This window comes from Enoplosus armatus, chromosome 1 (assembly GCF_043641665.1).
Source record: "Enoplosus armatus isolate fEnoArm2 chromosome 1, fEnoArm2.hap1, whole genome shotgun sequence".
Classification (NCBI taxonomy): domain Eukaryota; kingdom Metazoa; phylum Chordata; class Actinopteri; order Centrarchiformes; family Enoplosidae; genus Enoplosus; species Enoplosus armatus.
The window spans coordinates 28,206,626-28,220,472 of record NC_092180.1 but is presented as its reverse complement, the minus strand read 5'-3'; the positions used below and the strand labels follow the sequence as shown (position 1 = coordinate 28,220,472).

At 44.8% G+C, this 13,847-nt stretch overlaps 1 protein-coding gene across 1 annotated transcript; it reads left to right on the top strand.

The window, feature by feature from the left end:
• The first annotated feature begins 410 nt into the window (after positions 1–410).
• ccne1 (cyclin E1) lies at positions 411–8,535 on the top strand. Its single transcript, XM_070907117.1, has 11 exons — positions 411–463; positions 678–765; positions 1,150–1,212; positions 1,575–1,741; positions 2,442–2,577; positions 4,813–4,959; positions 5,149–5,244; positions 6,011–6,145; positions 6,862–6,973; positions 7,123–7,280; positions 7,418–8,535. The coding sequence occupies exons 1-11, from the start codon at positions 450–452 to the stop codon at positions 7,652–7,654; spliced, it is 1,353 nt and encodes a 450-aa protein (XP_070763218.1). The 5' UTR covers positions 411–449; the 3' UTR covers positions 7,655–8,535.
• Positions 8,536–13,847: the final 5,312 nt, after the last annotated feature.

The following is a 13,847-nucleotide window of genomic DNA, read 5'->3' as shown; positions in this document are numbered from 1 at the left end:
CGTCGTATGTGTTAGCTTTGTGTTCGGTGTTGTTGCTGTTACTGTTAAATTGTGTGTAAATAGGCGTCCTAGTTGTGCCTGTCGTTCGGCCATTATGTGGCAAGCCGGCCATCCAAAGTTAGCGTGGGAAAATAACCAGGCTCCCCTTAAAAATGCGCACTATAACCACGTTAAGCAGCTAATTTGGTGTCTGTTGTTTCACACCGAGTAATTTCATGAATGTACGAGCATTATGAGGTACTTTTTGACGACTTTTAACATTGCGTACCGTTTCCATTTCCCCGCGCCAGGCTGAGTTGGGCTTTGTCAGAAGGAGGGAGTTGAGAGTGGGGGTTGGGAGTGTATGAATGTGTTTTGTCAATCCCCAAAATAAAGCTTAAAAAAAAAAAACATTTCTCATTCACAGGTTTACTCCGCAACTGACACCAACCCCCTCCCCCGCGAGTATAATGCGAGGAAAACGGTGAGTTTGATATTTATCCAACCCACGGCTCTTTTTAAGCGCGTCAATCAAAAGTGCGTGACGACAGAGAGAAAAGTTGATGGGAGCTCGAGCCATCTGGCTAGTTAGCTTGTTGCTATAGGACCTTAATTTGACCATATTGACGTGTTTTATCCAAGCGTTTTACGTTGACTGTCGAGACTTACAGCTACGTCTTTGTTCTGTGTTGTGATAGGGAAGAGACTGAACCCGAGTCTGTTGCTCCCGAGGCGCCCAAGGAAAATACATTACGGCCGAGAAAGAGGAAGGCAGATGTTGCCATTGTAAGTAGTCTGAAAGGCTTGCAGACTAGCCTTCAACTGGTTCAAACCCCATTTCTCAGTTGTAGCTGGGTTGCGAATGTAGGCCTTATTGAATAACCAAAATGTAAAACTGGTGGCACATATGTATTCACTATTGCTGGCAAGTAAGTATCCTGTGCTTCATTTAAGTATTACTCATCGATACAGGTGATATTGTACTGCATGTGATTATTGTTGCATTTATTCATATATTTTTTTGACACCACTTACAAAAGCCAAACAGCCTTGGGACGGCATTCAAATTCTGCTTTTTGAACCGAATCACGTACAAAATATATATATATATATATGTGTGTGTGTGTGTGTGTGTATATATATATATATATTTCCTTCTTTGATCCTCAGTATTTGCAAGATGTGGATGAGGAGGTGGCAGAGATGACGAAGAAGAAGCAGCGGGACTGTGAGGTAGGCTTGGCCATCTTTCGACACTCCGTGTCAATACATGTGCCTCACCCCGGTCTTAACCCCAGTCTCTGTACTGATTGTGCATCCTTGGTCCAGTCACTGAGTCTTACCACTAGTCAAATGCAGCACTGCTGGTATATAAGCTTGGCCACTTACTCCTCAAGTACATATTGGCTGATCCATTGTTAATTCTGCCTTGATTAGAACTTCGCACTAATTAAGGAGGTGTTTTTGTTGTCTCGTGTCCCCCCCCCCCCCCCCCCCGGGCCTTAATGTTTGCTAGCACTCAGCTCATTGGAGAGTCTGCCGCTTACCCTCTCATTTTCCTTGTGTCCTCTCTTCTCTCCCTCTCTCCTGTGAAGCTGGGCTGGAGTCCTGATGCTGGCTACACAAGTCCCCACAGGTGGATCCCCACACCTGATCAGGAAGAAGACCAACCGGTCGCCCTGATAAAGGCGTGCTTCCCCCACTACAACTTCAACAACATATTTGTAACCCCTGTGCATTGCACCCCGCTTCCTGCGCTGTGGTGAGTACTGTTATTGTGGGGTTGATTATGTCAGATGCATTCTCTTGTATCCAAGCACACTGAACTATTTTCTACATGAGGGCTGTAGCAACGTGAACCATATTCAATGTGTTAGGGAATACAACTAAAGTGCAAATAAAAGGGCTGTTATCTGATTGTGAGGGGTTTCGGTGGCTTTTAATGTGACTAAGGTATCTGTTCTGTTTCAGACTATATCCGTCTACCTGATTTATTAATCCTAAAAGACAAGTTCTCATAATTGCTGTGAATCCAGCCCGCTAGAGGCGGAGGGATGTTGCTTAGCAGCGATATATCTCCCACAACATATAGAGTAGAGGTGTGGGGAATATCTGTCTAGGGACATTCCCATAAGAAATGAATAAGTGTACCATGATCATCCCCCACTTCTCCAGCAAGCCTGGCTATCTCTACGTTTAAACCTATTATTTTAATTTGTACCAATGTAGTTCTGAATTTGTGACTTTTTTGAGATACATAACATTATTTTCCATTCCGTATCAGTAAAAGTCTGATTTAAGGTCGACCTCCCAAGTCTTTTTTTAGATTTGAGGCCTGTCCCTTGTGCGTTATTAGCATTGAATAGTATTTTGATGCCTCATGTCCTACTTCAAAAGTGGTTAATATTGGGGGTCCAGCAAGACGAGAGTTACCGTTGTGTCCATCTCTGTTTTCTTATCAGCTGGGCCAGTAAGGATGTGGTGTGGAACAACATGTTGGAGAAGGATAAGACCTACACCAGGGACGTCAACATGATGGAAAAGCATCCTCATCTGCAGCCCAAGATGAGGGCAATTCTCCTGGACTGGCTCATGGAGGTCTGTAGCATGTCTTGGTGACCAGTTCCATGCCTCCTTTTGTCAACACCATTGTAAACAAAGCATATAGGGACTTTCATTTCGATTATTCCAGCTGTGTTACTTAAGTTTTAGGACCGTAGAACTAACTCTTAATGTAATGTACTGTTGCTAGCGGAAACTACGTTGTGAGACATTGGCAACAATAGGCTCTCATTGATTTTGAGGTGGACTCATAATCTGCTTATTGAGAAAATGCAAAAGTGGGACAAGCGGTTAAGTAATACTCAACAGTCTGAACATTGTTGTACTGGCGGTAAATAATGAGCTGCAATGACTTATGAGTTCTCCTGTCTCTGAAAGAGATCAACCACTCTGGTTTGGCCTAATCACATTCAAAAAAGACCTTTTTTTTATGAGTAACGCTGATAAGGGCTACATCGAAGTAATGTGGGACTTCATCTGACATATTTTAGATCTAAGGTCCATTTCAAAACAGAGTACAGTGTAAATTTAAACACTGAGGTAATTCTTTTTGTCTTTGTCTACTTAATGTAGTAGGTTGCATATATTGTACTCCCCCCCCCCCCCCCCCCCCCATATCTATATGTAGGTATACATGCAATGTACTATGGAAAGTTTCAGAAAATATCAAATGTCCACAAAAAAATCTCAGATTTTTATTTTCCTCGTGTCCAGACCCCATGACGGCATCAGCTGGATGCAAATAAAATCAGCGATGACCGCAGAAACGACAACCACCTCGGGTTGTAGGTTGCTATGGCAACACATGGCGCACAGTGTAAAGGTAGCTGAGAAATCTCACAGCCATAGACTGTATATTAGGCTGGTATGAGCCCCCAACCACCAAAACTGAAAACACTACAGAGCAGCTTCACCAAATTCAACCCGACAAGAAACCAAATGAAAAGTTTGTTTTAGTTTAGAGTATCACTAACCCGAATATGAAAACACAGATCCACTGAACAACCCCAACATCTGTAACAGTTCAGTTTGTTTTGTACCCAGCTCTGCTTGAAATTTGTGCTGCACACAATTATCGGAACAAGCTTTTTATGGTGGAAAAATCCTTCAAATGCACGTTTCACCTGTAATAGCCTTGCACTGTCCAACACTTCACAGATGTTGAGAAGACACCCCCAGTCGACACTAATTCGACTAATGATTGCCAATCACACATCAAGGGAGACGCCCAGGAGGAGCGGTGTTCCCGATTTGGGCCCGCTGTGGCCAAACAGGCTTGAAACCCAGCTGCCATTAGAATTTTTTGAATATATAATAAGACTATATGGGTGGAATCAGAGTATTATGGTGCACCAGGGTGTTTAGAAACTCTGAAGGTATGATTTTTATTAACGTCAGAAATACACTGACATGGAGACGCTGTGTTGTAGTGCACAGCTTATGCCACCAGAGGTCACTCTCTACTCGTGGAACACGCAGCTGAGAAGGAAGGAATGCTTCTGCCCCTGTTTGGGAGTATTTTGGGTCGTGTGTGTGTGTGCGTGTGTGTGTGTGCGTGTGCGTGTGCGTGTGTGTGTGTGTGTGTGTGTGTGTGTGTGTGTGTGTGTGTGTGTGTGTGTGTGTGTGTGTGTGTGTGTGTACTCTTTGTCTCAAGAAAGTTGTGGCTAAAGAGGGTAACGCTTCTAACCTAGATATGAATTATACCATTTTTAAGATGACTAGCTATGGAATCACAAATATTCAAAATATTGCTGCGTAACTTTATCTTGAGATGACTTATTCAAACTACAGAAGCGGTTTATTATTATTGGTCTGCTACCACCACCCGCACATCTGGTATCTGCCGTGGCAAGTGTCATCAGGCACTCCAGCGATAGTCTATGGAAGGCGGCCATTATTTCCCTATCTATTCATTATTCTATGGGCCATAAGTATTTAAACCCAGCAAGATTTGTTTCAGCAGGCTAATTGCATATTAGACACACCGCATTCGAGGCTAGACAGTGTCACACAGGCTACAATGACTTCTACCGTAAAGTGTCAGGCTTGGGTGGCATCTTTTTTTTTTTTTTTTCTCATATCTTCCTAACATTAATCAGAAAATATCCAAATCGCTGTGTTCCAATTAAAACCACTAAGCCTTGCCATGAGACATTCTTATCCTGATGAATACACATTCTATCATTTTTTTTTTTTAGTTTCCAGATACCATTTAATGTCCAAGTCACGGGAGGCCGCGACCTGCATTGAGGTTCTGTTTGTCTTTTTTAGGTGAGTGAGGTGTACAAACTGCACAGGGAGACGTACCACCTCGCTCAGGACTACTTCGATCGCTTCATGGCCACACAGAGGAACGTCTTCAAATCAACGCTGCAGCTAATAGGCATCACCTGCCTCTTCATCGCTGCCAAAGTAGAGGTAAGAAGGGCTGCAGTGGGATGATCAAAATCCCTGCTTAAGTAGCCTCTAGTTCATTCTTATGGCTTTGCTTTTCAGGCACATCATCTTAACTGCACTTGCAGCTTTCTTCTGCAACATTTTACAATATGTTGGTTGGCGTAAATGATTGTTATAATGCTCCATGATCCATGTTTCTGCTTCTCCCAGGAGATGTATCCTCCCAAGGTCCACCAGTTTGCCTATGTTACAGACCAAGCCTGCACTGAAGATGAGATTCTCAGCATGGAAATCATTATCATGAAGGTAAAGAACACACACATTACTTACATTGATCCATTATACATCCGTATGTACTACGAAGCAGGTTCGACATACCCGGGATATCTTTTGGTTATCTGGCTTCGCTAAGCGGTCACACGGTGGTGGTTAGCCACGAGCGCATTCGCATAAAAGGGGGCTGCGTTTGCAGCATCCGACCAGTCGCAAACACGGACACGTCTACTGGCAGCAGAGCGGCATATTTAAGAGCAAACTATAATATTAGACAAATACGAAGAAGTTGAACACGTCATCCAGGCTAGAAGCAACACAGCTGCCACACGCAGGAAGGACAGCTGGCAAAAGAAATCGTTGACTGTGCGAATGGATAAACGCTTATAATATCACTGCCCCATCATTAGGGCACTATAATTACACTGCAGCCCCCGTGTTTCAAACGGACTTGGGAGCAAATGAAAAATAAATATAAAAACTTAATTCAAAGTGATGAGTAGGCGTACTTTCATATCTTAAAACAAGTACAAGGCTTCAGTGCTTCTATCAGTCTCTGCTGGAGGATGATATTGGTCTAGAACAGCACAATGAAATGCACACAAGTCATTCCCTCCCAGAGTCTATAGCTCTCATATAAAACACTGTCAGGGAAAGCCAGAGGGCTTTGCCGGTCACTGAACACTCTGCCCCCCCTAAGAGACCCTCTCATGATCTGCACCTTTTTTTCTTTTGCTGTCGATGGTTTTACTTTGCCAACACTGAAGGTTGTCTGCTCTCTCTCTCTTTTCTAACACAGGGGCTGAAGTGGAGTCTCAGCCCACAGTCTCCCATCTCCTGGCTCAACGTTTACATGCAGGTGGCCTACCTGAAAGAGACGGAAGAGCTGCTCATCCCCAGATACCCCCAGGCTACCTTCACACAGATCGCGGAGGTATGTTGTGTGGGCATTCCTTCTTTACTAATAACTTGCTATATCCATTAGTTCATTATTACAGAGGAACCCTGCATTAGAACTACAGAAGGATACATTTATTATAGTGTATAAATCCAGCTCTAGTTTCTAAAAAACGCCAAGTGGACCTACATTAGAAAACCGTATCCAGTCAGCAGCATTGAAGGCACTGTAAATTCACCTCTTTTGCCCAATTGTAGTTTGATGTTCACATGTCTGGTGCTATACAATCTCCATAAAACACCTTTTTTTTGAGAGAGGCCTTTATTCAGAGAACGCCAGTTTTAGGTCTTAATCTCCCTCATCCTTCACCAACCTGCAAGGATGGTAAACGCATGCATAAGTCGCTTTAAGCGATCTCTGGATTACACGTTACCACCAGTCGAGCTTTTACTTGGTCCAAACCAGTGTGCACCAATAAATACTGTACCTCTACTGGGACGTTGTCGTTCTGCTTTTTGCTGCCCCACAGTCACCAGTTGCCCGGTGTAGCTTTGAGGAGCAAAAAACTGTGCTCGTCATTCAGAAGTGTTGATCCTTTTTTAAGACATTTGTATTTAATCTTAAGGGTTAGGGTTAGTCATGCGCTGCCTGTCTTTTATTTTTCTTCTTTTTTTTTTTTTTTTTGTAAGAACAACCTTTTGCAGTACTCCTGTTGAGGTGCGCTCTGATGTTTAATTTTCTGGTCTTTCCAGTTGTTGGACCTGTGCATGCTAGATGTGCGTTGCCTTGAGTTTTCCAATGGCATCCTTGCTGCTTCAGCCCTGTTTCACTTCTCCTCTCTTGAGCTGGTGGAAAACGTCTCAGGTAAAGGAAAAAAAAGCAACCATTCTATTAAGACATATTAGCATGCTTAGTTTTATATTTGTAGTGTTTTTTTTGTCTCCGACTGGTGCTACCCTGGTTGTGTTGCCTTGACTCATCACTTTGTTCATTTCCTCCTTCTGTCCATGCAGCTCTGAAGAGGGTGGAGGTAGAGGAGTGCGTGAGGTGGATGGTGCCATTCGCCATGGTGCTGCGGGAGGTTGGCGGGTCGCCTATGAAAACCTTCACAGGGATCCCCGCGGATGACATGCACAACATCCAGACCCACGTCCCCTACCTTACATGGCTGGTGAGTGAAAGTGTTAGTCTTGTAAAGCTCTGACAAAATATTTTATAACAATAATATAATCTAACCTCCCACCCCCCGTCCTCCGCCCTCTGCTTTCTAGTGACAGCACAGTTAATGTGTGTATTTTTGGCCTACAGGACAAGGCCTATTCCTACAAAGACGCGGAGCTGGAGCGTCACAGCAACTGTCCCGTCCCGTCAGGCGTCCTGACCCCACCCCTGAGCAGTGAGAAAACTGAGGAGTTGGTCCGAGTGGATGCCGCCGTGCTGAAAATCCGACAGGACAGGAGGACGCGCGCTCATCAGCACAACAGTAACTTCCCAAGTAGCGATGGCAACACTGAAACCGACGAGACGACAGCAAATCCTAATTAGACTTTGGCATTATGGCTGAGAGTGGAAGGGAAAAGCTGATGTGTTGACACTGGACAGCAGTGCCAGTACACATAACTATGAAGGGGTTTCAGCGGGGAAACGTTGTTTAAAAATAGTATTGTCTCCTTTTTTAAAGTCGTGCAGATTACATGGCCCCAGATGCTTTTAAATGTCTCTGTTGTGGGTGCAAACACTGACTTGGGCTAAATTTGCAAAACGCTGATACACGGTGTGCAAATGGTTTCCCCACAGGAATCTACCCCCCCCCCTGCCTGGATGAAAACACAAAGCAAGGTGCTGTTAGGAATGGGACAGCTCAAGAGGAGATTTTTATTTGTTGTTTTTTTGTTTTGTTTTTTCAAATAGCAATGCACCCAAAATGCTTGCATTAATTACCAACCACGCCTACAGTTAGTGGTTGCCATTTTTATTTTCTATGCAGAGGCCAAATTGAATGGACATTTTTATGGAGTCTCTACTTGATTTAGTGTGTGTGTGAGATTGCTTTAATCTATTAGTGGCCTCATTCGCCCAAAAACTATTCCTAGGGTCATATTTGGCTCTATGTGCTGCTATAAAAGTGGGCTTTGCATGATGTAGGGGGAAGAGTTTGTGTGTGTGTGTGTGTGTGTATGAGTGTGAGAGAGAAATAGTGTGTTGCTCGTGTTTTTGGGTCTACTATTGCCATTTTATTGGACGAAACATGGCCATGTTTTGTTTAGGGACCAGTAGCTTGGCTACCTAAATGGACAAGTGAACCAGCCAGGCTTCAGAAGCTAAAATATTGATTGTATTTAACTTTTATTTTTATCCCGACCTGCGGTTTGTTTCCCCCACCACCAAAATGTAAGATTTCTATTTGACTTTTTAAAATAAAATGCTGCTACATATTTTCCATTAAAGTTTCTGAGGACTCTTTTAATTAATATTTTGTTTGTTTTTTTGCAGAGATGATAAATTGCATTTTCATGTCTGTATTTCCATCCTTTTCTTCTCCTTTTTACTCCTTTTTTAAGAAATCTCATATGCACACAGGCTTTATTCCACTAGATGTCAGTGTAAAGCTGTCACTGAATGCATTCTATTCTCAACGTGCAAATATACCATCACTAAAGTAACGTTTACTTGTACAGTAATTAAACGACATATGATATCGGAAACAAAACAACAAACGGATAGATATAGATAGATAGGTAGGTAGATATAGATATATAGATCCTCAAGTTCCCACTCAGTTCACGTTGTGGAGGCAGAGCATGCGTGCGGTGTGTATTTTAATGACCGCAGAGCTCTCAAGTCATTCAAGACAAGTCCAAGTGAAGTCTTGTTCTGGGTTGATTTTAAAAACCGTTCAAAGTGCGTCCAAATTAGCATGACATAATGTTGCTCTTGATATTTAGAATTAAAAAAACAAACCAATGCCATGTGCCATGCAGAATCCTTGTAACTGTTAAGAATGGAGTGCTTTCGACGTGACTGGGGAGCTGGGGAGCATCAACCACAACCATCTGGCACCGCCCCCCCCCCCCGCCTCAGATTTAGAACCGCTTGGCCAAGTTGAACAGCGGCGCCATGTGCGACGGTCTTGTCTGGAATGGCCAAGTTTTTCCTTTACGGATAGTGACAGATAAGAGAGACGGGAAAGGTGGGAGGTGGGGATAAAATGACATGCTGCAAAGGCTGAAGGCAAAGTTGCAGCCCCCCCCGTATATGGGACGCCCGCTCTCTCAGGGGCCTGTACTGTGATGGAGGATTTGGGGTTAGGGAGGTAACTTCAGGGATTGACCCTGGGTTTTCAGGGTTACGATGGTGGTTCACTTCTTACTGGGGGTACATCGCCACGGTAACTGCTGCAAACCACTGTGAGAGGGTCTCTTAGGCCCTCTGGCTTTCCCTGACGGTGGTTTATATGAGAGATATAAATTCTGGTCGGAGGGAATGACCTATGAACTACACAGTGCCAGACACCCCCCCCCCCCAGCCTGTTCGCGATGACCACGTCTGGCCCAGGGACTGATTGAAGCACTTGTTGTACTTATATGGAAGCACTTGTACTTATGTAAGATATGGAAGTATGACTACCCACAGCTTTGAATCATGTTTTTATATTTATTCTTCATTTGCTCCCAAGTAAAACTGTCAAACACACCATAAGAATGCATCTAAGCAGCACGTCTACTTCATAGAATACACAAATGTAATAATAGTCCGATATTGGAAGCCTCATGCATTCACGCAGCCTGTGGGTTTTTGTTGTTGCGATGATGCGTTCAAATGCGTCGTGTTTGCCTGATATTATAGTTTGCCCGTAGATTTTATCCGTGTTTGCGATTGGTCAGATGCTGAGCAGCCTCTCGCGTGAACGCGTCCGTGGCTAGATTTGGGGAGGGGGGGGAGACCCTCGGGAACAGACAGCCCGGGCACGGTGAACTTGCCTCCGATCAGAGTCGGCCCTGTTGAACGCTGAGCGATGGCAAAAAGCCACCGTCAATGGAGCTCCGATCCCACGATCCATCATGGCAACAGGTAAACAAAGGGCAGGGGCCTCCATCTTTAATCCGGTGGGTGCGGGGACCGTGCGCGTTTGTCCTCCACCCGGCAGCAGCAGGGAACCTGAGATGGAGTGGACGAAGGGGAAGTTGCCAGGTACATTTTATTCAGTCCACTCATTCGTCATTTACTAGACTTGAATGTCCTTAATGGATGATGACGTCCTGGGTTATCACTGTGCGTTACATAACAGTATTTTTTTTAAAATTTGCTCAGCTGCATTTAATCACTTCATCTCAACATGTGGTAAAGCACAGTGACCGAGATGCTGTTAAAACACCTTAAACTACACTACGGTCTATTTTGACATTGATGATTATGAAAGATCGTCCTTGAATATCCAACCGGGGTTTCAGCGTTCTTCTCCAGACCAAACCGCAAAGGACCACAGCAAAACAGGAAACGTCACGTTTCACAGAGCAGCAGCAACAACAACAACAACAACAACAACAAGACAGTGTTGTCAATTCAAATAATACACATCAACAGAAAACAAAAACGTACAAATTAGGAAACAACACTAAAAACAGCAAACATTTCAGTAAACGGAAAAGGGGCAGGGAGGACAAGTCTTGTTTGTGATTGAACAGGACCCAAAGGTTCGGAGTCGGAGCAAGACTGGTCGGCGATACTTCCACGCATGCGCCGGACGCGCCTCGCCACACCTGTGCCACAGTCTCGCGGGAATAGACCCGGGCAGTTCTGACGCAGTCCACGAAGTGGGTTTGTATTTCGGCGGGGCCGTTGGTTGAAGGTCCACGCTCGAGCCGCATGAACCTGTCCGCACGCACCAAATACAGCAATGCCAGGTGGCTTCGATTTGGCAACCCGCGTGCCAGAAATCATTTGTAAATGGAGTAATACAGTAGTCAAATCAATTTCATTCTGCCACCTTGTTGCCATGATGCACCTTGTGCCTGCTGCAATGCGTGTGTGACAGAAGAGGGGACACTAGGGGGCAGCAGAGCGTCAGCATAGTACCAGCGGCCTGATTTCCAATGTGATGAAATCGCCTCAGACTGGAAATTTAAAGTACACTTGCTCTTTACCGTGACCGCATTCTTTCTCGAGCCTTAAAGGTTCCATATATGAGATTTTGAACATTAATATAGATTTTGAAACAGCTATTTGCTATGTAAAGATGCAGTCCTGAGCGGTCCACTCCCTCCGGTGTGTGTTGTAATCCGAGCTTCTCTGTTCTTTGTTTTCTTCATGCGAGTCCCTCCATGTTAAATTGTCTGCCCCCCCCCCATGATTAAGTCTCTTGGAGGGTCTTGAAACCTGGGTGGGTATCGATGGCACTGCTCCTCAATGATTTGGATCCTACCTAAAAGACGGGCGTTCCTGTGTCGGTATCGCTGATGCCAGGTCAGCTGCAACAGATGTTTACTGTGGGGTACCCCAAGGCTCTGTGCTGTCCAATCCTATTCTTTATTGACACGCTCCCTCTTGGCCACCTTATACGCAGTCTTAATATCAGTTTCCATTTTTACGCTGACGACACTCCGATCTATGTGACCTCGCAAACAACTACAAGAACACCGTCAACCTGCTAAACTGAAATGTCCTCCAGCTAAACGCTGATAAGATTGAGACACTGATCATAGGTCAAGATAGTGCTAATACCCCTCATGTCAAACAGTCTGGGTTCACTGTCACATTCAAGAACTCAACATTTCTAGGATGAGACCATTTCTCTCTGCCAAAAATCTGGAAACGGTCCTCCACGCCTTTTTATTACTTGTTGATTAGACTTCAGCAGTTCCTTGCTCTCTGGCATCAGTACAAAATCTCTCTCCCGCCTCCGGCTCGTCCAAAACTCTGCCGCCCGGATTTTTGACTCAGACTAGGAAACGTGAGAACATTTCACCGATCCTGGCTTCCTTACACTGGCTACCAGTTGATTTTAGAATAGATATTAAGATATTATAGTTTACTTAGAAAGCCCTGAGAGGCCTCGCCCCAAGTTATTTATCAGATCTTTCATTGCCCCCCCCCCCCCCCCCCGAGATGCCGGTGGGGGTGACGAACTCTGTATTGTCTTTTAAAACACCCACTTTTTTTTAATTTGTAGGCTCAAAAAACAGGTCTCAAAAGAGAATACGATGATCTACCTGTAGCAGTCCACATGATAAGTTTTAACTTTTTCATGTCATCACATTGGCTCCCAAAGAGGCCTACATGTTGGTGTTCGCATGTTTAGCATCAGATTAGCTAAAACATTTTTTGCATCCTACAAAAAACAAAACAAGCAGCTCTTGCAGCAGAAAAAAGCAATAAGGACGTTGCTTCCGGTTGGGATGCGAGTTCGCGGGCAAAACAGTAGGTAATTGTGGCCGTAATAATTAGCGAGATGGGTGGAGGTGAAAAATTCTACACATACGTGCTCTGGATGGGATTAGAATGACTGAACAGCGCAGGTAATGTTAGAATCACCCCCCCTCCCCTAGAGAAGTAAATCCAGCGCACTCTCTCGCTGTTTAAACAGTACTGCCACCATATGGAAGCTGTTATGTCATGTTATGTATTAGCACAACCCAACTGAACCCCTCTTCATGTTACATGTGTAACACATGCTGCTCTGTCTTTGTGTTGTTTCTTTTTTGTTTGTTTGTCTTTACGTGTCAGTTTTCTCTGTAAATTGATGCGATCCGTGCTCGGTGTCTCGGGGTCTGGGTTTTCAAAGTTCTGAAGTAAGCCAGACTAGGCTTCGTCTGCTCACGTGAGCTCCGAGTTGGCTCTATGACATTAGATCAGTCATGGCTCAGCAGCCGTTATGGCACACCCCTTTGGTCAACTGCCCCACGAGAAGCAGCTCTGCACCGTGAAGAGCTGGCCTGGCATCGCCGGAAATTCGTTTGGAACCTCTCCCGTTCGTAAGCCCAGTTTGCTTAATACTGATGGGACAGCGGATTCAACAGAACGTTCCACGTCAGCGGCAGCCATCTTGGTTGTTTACAGTACTCCTCTGTCACTCATCGTATCAAACCCGCCTCGTATTAGATAAACGGTTGTGATTGGCCCAACCTGGGCCAGGCCGGCCAGAAATCTGTCCGGATGGGACGGGGGCTCGCAGTTTTGTTTGGTTCCCTGACTGGTGAATAGCCGCACAGAAACTGGACCAGCAGCCACACCGAGGTTCTCGTTAAAGCACCGACACAGATCTAGACTCTCAAGTGGTTAGTTTCTTCTCTGTGTGTCGACGCTGCCGACGGTGCCTTAGCTGAGCCGAGTTAGAACCAGGCCAGACTTCCCTCAGGGGCCTTGCCACCACCGCATGTAAACAAGTTGCTCCAGTGTATATTAGCAGACACTTTGATGTCATCAGTTGGCTTAGTTTTGCTCTTCTCTTACAATTAAATATTTTATTGACTTGCGCTAAATCACAACAGTGTGAGTGAGATATTGACTATGAAAAGGGCTATGACTGCTGGTTTACATTTCTATCTCACGGCAGCAACACATACTGAACATGTGAAAATCCTGTATGATTTCTATACCACCATTTTGAGTTCCTGAAGGGGGTCGGTGGTTGTTTAGGGCCCCCCCCCCGAAAAACCCTGAAGTACACTCAGACTGTGAGAAACATGTCTGTGAAATGCTCAGGGACTCTTGATGTACATGCCAGTCTTCCTGTCATGCT